The following is a 10,413-nucleotide window of genomic DNA, read 5'->3' on the forward strand; positions in this document are numbered from 1 at the left end:
GCTTGGGATTCTTGAGAGGGAAGCTCTTTCTATGCATTTTGGCCATCAAGTGCATTAAGTCTGTGAAAACTGACCTTTTGGTAAACTATTTTAACATGAAAAGTTGAAATACTCCATTTCGGTGTTGATGTATGGACAGAGAAGATATAAATGTTGGCAAACAATCTTCTTTATATCTGTTTCTGCTAGCCTAGAGTTGCCTGTGTGATAAACATGTACCTGAATATGGTCAATAATGGTCAGCAGTACTGGATCAAGTTAAACGTTGGGAAGAAGTTATAATGAGATGTCATTATGAATGTTTTAAATAAACAAAGGCTCATTGGCTAACTAGGTATATTATTTTTTTCCTTTCTACTGCCCCAGCATACTTTGCTTTCTCATACTGCAGAGTGTATTATTTTAAAGGGAGATTTATGGACCTTTTCCTTTTGTTGGGATCTGACTTGGCAAAGCAACATTTGACAACCATGTTGTGATATGCTAAAAATGAAACATCTCTGGAAAGTTTTTTATGTTGTGATTTCATTTTCACATGGATTTGATAGAGTTGGAATTGACAAAAAATGTCTATAGAAAAAGGAGGGACATAAACCTGAGACCTAACTTACAGAAACCCCAATACTGTGTCCCCAGCTCCCATTTCACAGTCAGCAGGGTTCAAAAATCTTACATCATTTTTTTTTAACTCAGCTCAGATTCTAGTTACATTTCATACTGAATAGACTGTGTTTCTAGCAGTCTCTCCCTACTCTAGTATGCTGGCTAGTGGAGCGATGACAGATTGGTTTCCACTCACTGCACTGGGGAGCACAATGGAGTGGCTATGACAGAGTTAAGAGAAACAGTGCATCACTGCCACCCCCTCCCATTTCTCCTTTTCTGTGCGCATGCACTCACACTTCTTTCTTCCATTCTTTCTTCTTTTCCTTCTCTTTTTCTCTCTTTCTTCCCTGGGGCTTAGAGAATGGATGGCCCTGTCTGACCTGGACGACACTGATGTCTAGAGCTCCACACAACTGTACCTACAGCACGCCTGTCTGCTCCCTTTCCGCTCGGCCCTCTCTTTCTCTCTCTCTCACACACGCACACATACACTAAGCACACACAAGGAACAGGGGCACCCATCTCTGTCATCCAGTCTCGACAGGCAGAGGTCAGCAGAGCTCAGGCACTAAAGCAACCTAGAGGATGTAGGGTTTAGCTCATAAGCAGCTAATATTGCTGTCATGGTAAGAGACAGTAATATAGAAGAGGCTTTGTAGTTGGTGAACTAAATTCAGAATGAAGTTCATACACAAAAATGACAAAACAGATTGTTTTGATTGCTCTTTATTAAAATATAAATGAATACATTAATTAATAAATTATATATATATATATAAATATATACAATATGTGTGTGTGTCAAAATACCAGGTCTATCTTCTATAAGTAGCTGTTAGGTTGAAACAGCTAATTTTAGAATAAATAAAAACAGTCTTTTTTCCACTATGGGTTAAAGTTCCTTTTTTCCTTCACTGTGGGCTTTTTGCACACTAGGATCCTCACTTCTTCAGTGCACCAGAGTTTCACCTAAACACAGTTTTACGAGTTTAGCTTCACAGTCACTGCAGTCCTGTGTCAACCCTCAGAGCGACTTAACCGTGTGGTTTTTCATCACAATGACTGGCGATCTAAACAGCTCTCCACCCCAGTGATTCCTCTATCTCTTTTCTTCTATCTGTCTTGCCCACTTTCTCTGACACGCACACACACACACACGCACACACAAACACATGCACACACAAACACATGCACACACAAGCACAAACACTTTGACCCCCCCCCCCCCCCCCTTCAAGTCTGATAAAAAGGCATTACAACCCCCCCTCCACAAAAGTTGTGTGGATGAGCAGAGAGGCCCTTCTCTCTAGTTCTTTGTCTCTGGTTGTCTCTACACACACACACACACACACACACACACACACACACACACACACACACACACACACACACGCATGTGCACGCCCTCACACACACTTACCACTTCTTCTTAACTTGCTCTCAAAAATGTCTTGTATGAGTGTGAGTGTGCGCGTGTGTTAGAGAGAGAGAGAGGGGGGCGTCAGTAGCAAGATGGGAGGGGGGTTGGGGGTGAGAGGGTTTGACCAATGGCATCCAATGGCAGGGCTTTATCCTTTATCCTGAAGCACACTGACAATGCTTTTCACACCTTCTTACCATAGTGGAGATGGGGGCATCAGGCAGCATCATAGACAGGCTTAAATTCAATCCAAGGGCTTTTAGAAGACAAATACAGGATTGATTCTTTAATTACTGATACAAGCTCCATTAGATGAACAAAAACCTTCAATTTATTTTTTATCATAGCTGCAGAATTTTTCATTGATTAGGCTTGAAATTATGGTTGAAAAAGTGAAAACAACAGAAAATTAGAGTACTCGTCAATGCTTATTTCTGTTCATTTTGAAGTAACTGAATGTGTCTTTTCTTCCAGCCTTCCTTCGTTATTAACACCAAAGCACTCCTCATCATTGATTGTGAAATCACAAAGAAGTTTTTGTTGGGACACACTTTGATGTAGCAGCCTTAACCAATGCAGTGGTGGACTGAGATGAGAGAAGAAGCTTCCTATTCACTCACTGTCTTTTTCCACCTTTTTTTTTTTACTTCACATGTGGTGCTCAAAGCAAGCTCAGTGTAGTCAGGTACTTCACTCAGGTGATTATGATGCCACAAGGGTGCAATACATCACTCTTATTAGCCACACTGGAGCACAATGGTATCATAATTAATGGTCGCAGCAGGATTGAACGCTGCCCTGACATGGAAAAGTGGGCCTGCTTAAGCTCTACAAGGCATTTAAATATGCAGAGTTAATGGCACAACCCAAACCCTCCTGCTCTAAGGACAGCCCGTGCTCATTAGCCTGACACCTTCTGTGGCACTGATACAAGGATGGCCGGCTCACACACACAACACAAATCATAAGCACATTATAAAATATGTGAATACAGATCACAGCTATAAACTTCAAAGTTGCATGGTGATATATGAAAAGGACAATCTCGTCCCTCATCAGTGCCCATCACCTCTTTTTACACATTCCCCTGTTTTGTTGTTTTTGTCTTAAGGCTTAGTCTTCCCTGAATGCAGATGGACATATATGTGTCAGCAACCATTATGCAAATTTTTTGTAATGGCTGTTGGTCTGTGTGTGTGTGTGTGTGTGTGTGTGTGTGTGTGTGTGTGTGTGTGTGTGTGTGTGTGTGTGTGTGTGTGTGTGTGTGTGTGTGTGTGTGCGTGTGTGTTTGCAGTGAATGAAGAAGCTGTGGCAGAATGTGGTGTCTGGTGCTCGTGCTATTCTGTCTAGCACAAACTGCCTGCGTGGTGGGAGAACAATGCACATAAAAGGCTGTCGGAGGAAGCGTCTGGAGCTGATGTCTTTCACATGGCTCTGAATAGAGCAGCAGTAGCAAAGTGTGTGTGCATGTATCTGCATGTAGTTTATATGCTTCAGAGTGAGACAAAGAAAAAATGTGTAAAAAGCCCTCTTGAATATGTTTGTAGACTGCAGAAAATAACAAGTGTATTCCTGTCTTAAGAATGCATTCTAGATGTGTAAATTTGTGTGTGTGTGTGTGCGTGTGCGTGTGTGTGTCCCTATGCTCCTAAATATATGTGTGGGACTGTTAAGTCCTCTAAGATTGCCGTTTGATTTGGATTTTTCTGTCCTTAACCCACAACACACTCCTCCTCTCCTTCGGATAAAGCCGGCTTTATAACTTCTCCTCAGTCGCCTGTATAGAAGCTGCATGCTACGTGCTACCACACAGATGCCAAATGCCTAAACCAGCTACTGCTTCCCACCCAGCTCACTCCAGCCTGACCATACTGAGATATCGCTTGGCTCAGTGCAATCAATTATTGTTGCAGTGGAATCATTAATAATTTCCTAATGAAAACGATTCTGTTGATCTGTTGTCTTTTAATTAAACATAATTAGTCGCCTGCTCAGAGCTGTGGTAGGGACTCCTTTAGGGTACAATTTTGTTTTAATACACTGATAATGAATTTTTTACATTGTGTCAGTTGTTTAGTTATTATTCAGTCACACTATTTCGCTATGTTCCCAGATAACAGATAATAACCCTTGCACCCCCTATTCGCTGAAGTCATTTTAAAAGATGAGGGGAGAAATGAACAATTACATTTTGAACTGTAAGAGTCCTCTCCTCCCAATGCTGCATGCTGCAAGGAAGCGGTACAGGAGACAGTACATTTTTTGATTTCATTTCCCATGGAATACATTACCTCACAATGTATTTTGCTGTACATTGCAGGTTTCATTTTAAAACAGAGTCAAATAGATACTACATCTGTCAAGTAGGTCATGCTATCTGATGACTCAGAAGTCTAGGTTTTTGGATCAGTGGGATGAGCAAACAAAGACATAAAAAGGACATAGAGAATATGAAATATTACAAAGCTACATCAAGTTGGTTAGTTTGGCTCTGTCTGGGCTTATGTAAAACGGCCTAGTTACATTGGTCCATTTCTGCATGAACAATGGGCTAACTTGCTCTGGAGACCTATTGGACATGCTGTATCTGAATGTGGTCTGCCTTAAGAGGCTTACAGTTGAAAAGTTTAGATGACCTCCGAATAAAGCCACATAATGTGGTCACAGTGAACATGTCTAGTTTTAACAGACTCAGATATCAGGTAACAAAGGGGTCAGAACAATTACGGCTTACACAAAATGAACAAAGTCATGTGCTTTAGACCTTAAAGTGACACTTGTCTTTAACTGTACTGGCTGTGTTTTATTATCTGATTGTGTATAATTTAAGCAAATAGAAAGCTTATTTTTTAACACCCAAATACTTTGAAATTAAATTAATATAATACATCGGCCATAGGAGCGTAAGAGTCATAGCATTTACAAAACATCTTAAAAACACTATTGTTCGTCATTCCTGGTATTCTGAAAATGCAGTTTAAAAAAGATCTAAACAAAAATGATTGAACTAAGTAGTATGTGTGTGAAGCCATAGTTGGGTCTCCAGTGAGCCATAAGGCATTATTATCTCCAAAAATGATTGAAAAATACATAAATCACATTTGCACTGGATGGCATGTTCCTTAATACAATATGTTAAGCAGTTTATATTTTACTCCCAAATGTATAATTTTAATGCTAAAAAAGGGGTCAACGATTTACTCCAATTTGAATAACATCTGCCAATACAAACAAACAAACAAACAAACAAACAAATATACAAACAAATATACAAACAAATATACAAACAAACAAACATCACCCAGCCCTATTAGGAAATAGTAAGTCTTCTTGGGTAACTTAAGGGACAGTTTTGCAAACCAAAAATGGGACGCTGGTCTTGCAATTTTGATAAGATTTGCACATGAAATAAAAAATGATTAAAACCTGACTTCAGTGAATGCATCACATTATGTCGCGGTCACATTTGTTTTCTAGCAGTTCTATGATTCTTGCAGGCGGGCAGGTATGTAGCACTTGGGAGATATTGGTGGGAAAATGATTAAAGTGAAAACAAATTTGATTTCATTTTTGTATCCAAACTACTTTAATTGTTTATCAATCTGTTGTTTACCAGTGAAGAAAGTTCCCACTTGTTTCTACCTCTCTCTCTCTCTCTCACTCTCTCTGGGTCCCTGTCTGTCATTCTCTCCCTCTCTCTCTTCTCGGTCTCCAGCGTTACTGTTACATATAATTACTCTGCAGACTTGCTGCCTGTTTCTATAACTTCAGCGGTTCAAAGAAACTGTCGGAGTGTGGAAGAGAGCATTGTGGGAGTTCCAGGTGGATTTCTCGATAATGAGTCAGTACAACTGTAAAGTTGAGAGTTTTAGTAATGGCTGGCTGCTAAGGCTCTTCCTGGGAGTTTAATGTAAAACAAACAGGGCCACACTGGCAGCCTGAGAAGAAAAGATATTGTAGTTTTCCACTTCAAGTTTAGGGCTTTCACTGCCCCTATATTCTATAAACAGAAATTCATTAAGAATTTATATTCATGAAATGTCAGCATGACTACTTTAAGATATTTAAATATCTAACATTTCTCATGGTCTTTGACTTCTAAAATTTTAGTGATTCAATGTATCCTAATGTTGGTACAGACTGAAAAAGAAAAGAATACTAAGAGTCAGAGAAGATGGTTTTACTTGCAGAAGGAGTTTTAGTAAAATAGGTGAAAAATGGGGCAAAAATACACTTTTGGGTTAGCTTGTCTTGCTGCTGATCGCCAGGGGGGCCCTGTGGGGGACCTGACTACACCACCCTGCTGCTTGCTACAAACTCCAGAGCATGTATTATACAAAACACACTGCTGGAATGTAGCTCTCAGAGGAATCATTTCCCTGAATCTTGTCCTCTGTACTTCTGCATATTCCCCAACTTCCTGAATGACAAGCTTGGGGATACAGGATGAGCATTTGTACAAAATGTAATGCAGAAATCATTGGACAGAACACCAAGCAGTAAGCTACAGCCACTCAAACCAATCACCAGCCCTTACTTAGAGATACTCCCCTGTAGATTCACACTGGCAAGCATCCAAAGTGAACTGCCACTATCTTTGCAGGCAGCCATAAAGAGCCGAGACCACTGAAACGTGAGCCAAAACATATTTTGCAGGCATACTGTGTATTGAGATATTCACTGTTTTCCATAAGTAACGCATCTCAGGGAGAAATGAGGCAACCTACAGAGGAGAAATAGTACAGGGGTGAAGATATAAACAGTCTGGACCCACGCTTTTGAGGTTCCTGTCCCTTTCCCTTTGGTTGATCCACTATGGTGTTGACATGATAAACATGATTCCAGAACTGAAGCAAAATTCAGAATTTAATTTGACAAAGATTAGATATTTCAGCATGCTGACATTCAATTTCAGTGTCACCTCCAGAGGGTGTCCTCTTATGCAGATTTGAATGTTTAAAAAAGGGCGACACAGAAGAATGGCTCGTAGAAATTGAGTCACAGTCCAGCAGGAAGAGTCAAGCAGCATCAAACACTTCAAAACTTTCTGAACTTAGACCTAGTCCACCTTAAAAAAAAAAAGTAGCCAAGAGCAAGATGTGGAACGGTTTTGGAAAGAGAGCTGAGTAAAACGGACACCCAACCAATTTATCCAAAGCTTTGTGGTTAAGTTGCTACAGAGCTGTTCCAGTATATGGAATTACACAGCCTGACTTTTTTGTAGGCCAACCTTTTGCGACCATTGTAGAGACATTTTTTTTGCTATTTGTGGTAGATTTTAATTTAAAGTTTCCATAATGTTAAAAACTAAAAACAGCTTTCTAAAATTTACCATAAGAAAAAAAAAACGTAATACTGACTCAAGAAAGTCTAAACTAGATTAAAAGATAATTTCTGGTGTTTTTTTATATTGTCTTTTAGCTTAGTGGTGTCTTTGATACAGCAACCATAAGGTGGCGAGAATATTTAACTTCCACTCTGAGATTTTAAATTAATTCAACGTCCTCTCTGTTATCGTTTATCATCAGTTGGCAAGCATGTGAAGAATCTTTTGGAGGATTTACTGTAATGAACTTACACGGTACAACTTGGAATGACTCACGAGGGGCTGCTGGATGTATTATTGTGTTTAATTTAATAAGGTCAAACTGGTGGATACAGACAAAGGGACTGTCAGTGATACACAGCTGAGGTGGTGATGCTGCTTGTGCTGTATGTGATGCTATCTTAAGGACACTAGAATGAAGAGTACAACAGAATATGATACAGATTTAACAAAGAAGTTTTTAAAAATCCTGCTGTTGGCCTTTATTGTTTTATACAGTCAGTCTCCCAGCAAAAAGATTAGAAGATTTTTAAGAAGTGCATAATCTTCTTTAACAGCTTATCAAAACTTTAATGATTTGGTGATAAAGAGCACAAAGTTAAGTAGCCGGTTAAGAGGATAACTCCCCAGTGCAGTCTAGTGATTAGTAGATGAGAATTGGGAGACCGAAAATCCGGGTTGCAAATCCCACTCCTGCCACTTATTCACTTTGAGAGAGAAGAAGCTCCATTTCAGCTTTGGGGGTATTGTCACGGGGTAATCATTTTTGAAAAGTGATAAATGGAGCCCTTTTCCTTTATACCCTTTGGAATCCCAAACACATATTTATTAACATATTTATTTTGCTGTGTCTCTCTGGTTGAAACCTGTCAAGACCCAATTATAGCTGCAGAAGCCTTATGCTTTCATGAGTAGCGACACCACAGACCAAAATGTCAAGGCTGTATACAGCTTAAGCATCATCTCATACAATTTGCAACAAAGAAGGCTCTTTTCAGATCCTACAGATCCATGTTTGGCTGTTTTAATGAGGGTTTTCAGGAAGATACAGCAGATTGAGGAGATTACTTTATGATGGTGGGTCATTTGGGTTTATGTGCTTTTAGGGGTCAAGGCAGAAGAGACAACATTAATTTCTGACAGATAATGCGGGGTTAGGACAGACGTCAAAAAAACTCATATTTTGTAAGGCTTGTATGTTATTTTTAGCTTAGTCTTGCTGAATTAGTAAGAGAACAAATGAAGCAGACTGCCAAACCCATCTTCACTTGTACTTTGCTTGCTATCTGCACTGAGATAGGGATTCACTTAGTATAGAAAAAAAGGTGCATTAATTACCCCAGAAATCTAAAGACCATTAACTTTGTGTGTCAAGTGATGTTTCTCAGTTTCTAATCAGAGTTTTAGTGATATAAATTACTCTTTGGAGTGAAACAGATATGGTTTTGTAGTGCTTGCATGTATGTCTTCTTGTGTGTTCTTGTAGCTGTGTAGATATACGGTACATAACTCGTGTGTTTTGACTTTCAGAGGCAAGGAGAACAAGAAAGAGAGGGGAAAAAGACAGAAAGGCTGACGGACAGAAAGTCAGGCAGGAGTGGAGTGGATGGAGAATTGTCAGTGTCTTTGCGGTGGTACTGTGGTGTGGTGTGTGCACTACAGAGAGATAACAGGATGCCGGCGCTGCTTGCTTACCTTTGCTGTACACCACACAGTTGTTTTTGTTGTCTTCCGCTCCCTGCCAAGTCACATCCAGCAGCCACCTGGGGCCTGCGCTCAGCACCACCGGGACCGTGCTCTTCGTCTTCTGGACGGGGACAGATAACAAACACTAATCATTTGCTTATTTTGGTGATTAAAGAAACATTAATAACCACTGAGTTTTGGTCCTCTGCTGCTATGAGCAGCATAAACAGACAATTTCAAAAACTATACAGCATTCAACTCAAGACTGCACAAAACCATTTTTTTCATAGCTTAGAAGATTTTGGAATCAGAGCCGGTGTTCTGCTCTTGTGTGACTGCGTGGTGGTCTACACACAAAGGCTGCACAGTGGTTTGAGTCATGACAAGTGGTTGCAGGAGCCCGGAATTTCATCAAAAAGTAGGAAAACTGACCCAGGATTGTACCCAATTATTCCGCTTTAGAATCCTTGGATCAAGAAGAAAATCTCAAGTGTCTTAGAATGATGTTACAAAGAAGGAAAGAAGGTAAGGGTGGTGACTTTCAGAGGGAAGGAAGCAAGTGTTCAGTGTTGAACTTTAGGGGTATTGTACCTCCCTATCGCCAGGATCTCACTATTTCCTGAAACAAGCAGGATATAATTTAAAGAATCAGTATCCATTTTAAAGGGTGATTGAGGTTAAAGTTTATATCATATGCCTGAAAAATTATTCTCAGTGTCAAAGGTCATTTTTCTTCTGAGTTGGAGGTCAAACATGGTTTTTCTTGGTAGAAACATAAAACAGAGAGGTGAAGTGAATCATCCACTATAGATTCATATGATGTAGGGTAGCCAGATTTCTTTACCCATTCTTATCCTTATATCAGCTGCTATACTATTTTGCTCTAATTTAATTTTTGTGTTCTTTTGCTGTAACCTCTCGTAAAACGATGTGCTGGTGGTGTTGTGTGTGTTTGTGTGTGTGTGTGTGCTTGTGTGTGTTGGTGGTGGTGATTGTGGAGGGGTCGGGGGTGGGGTTAGCAGGATCTCAGGCAGCTGGGTATAGTAGCCTATTACTCAAAGGCAAAATGTCAGTTTTTCAAGGCCATTACTTTTGAACCCCGGGGCCCTCCTTCATTAGGATGTTACAGAAATAGTTTAGCAAAGAGAAAATGGGTTATGGCGTAATCTCGACACTTCATTTCTTTTTCCATCCGAGGCAGGCAGCGACAGAACACTGTCCATCTGCCTAATGCAACAGAAAAATACTAGTCCCTCTCGTGCTTTTCACTTATTTCTCCCCCACAAAAGGCAACAACCTTCAAGGATAAATGCAAATGTCACTTGAGCATGTTAAAGGTCTGAATTGGCACAGATATGCACAAGAGATGAGCACT

At 40.0% G+C, this 10,413-nt stretch overlaps 1 protein-coding gene across 1 annotated transcript in view; it reads right to left on the bottom strand.

Moving 5' to 3' along the window:
- The window catches only part of zfpm2a (zinc finger protein, FOG family member 2a), a 122,734-nt gene that overhangs the window by 35,870 nt on the left and 76,451 nt on the right, over positions 1 to 10,413 (bottom strand). Inside the window, exon 6 of the mRNA XM_034698378.1 lies at positions 9,048 to 9,159. Coding sequence (XP_034554269.1) covers positions 9,048 to 9,159 — 112 coding nt within the window. The remainder of the gene's footprint in view (positions 1 to 9,047; positions 9,160 to 10,413) is intronic.

Source organism: Notolabrus celidotus, chromosome 12 (assembly GCF_009762535.1).
Source record: "Notolabrus celidotus isolate fNotCel1 chromosome 12, fNotCel1.pri, whole genome shotgun sequence".
Classification (NCBI taxonomy): domain Eukaryota; kingdom Metazoa; phylum Chordata; class Actinopteri; order Labriformes; family Labridae; genus Notolabrus; species Notolabrus celidotus.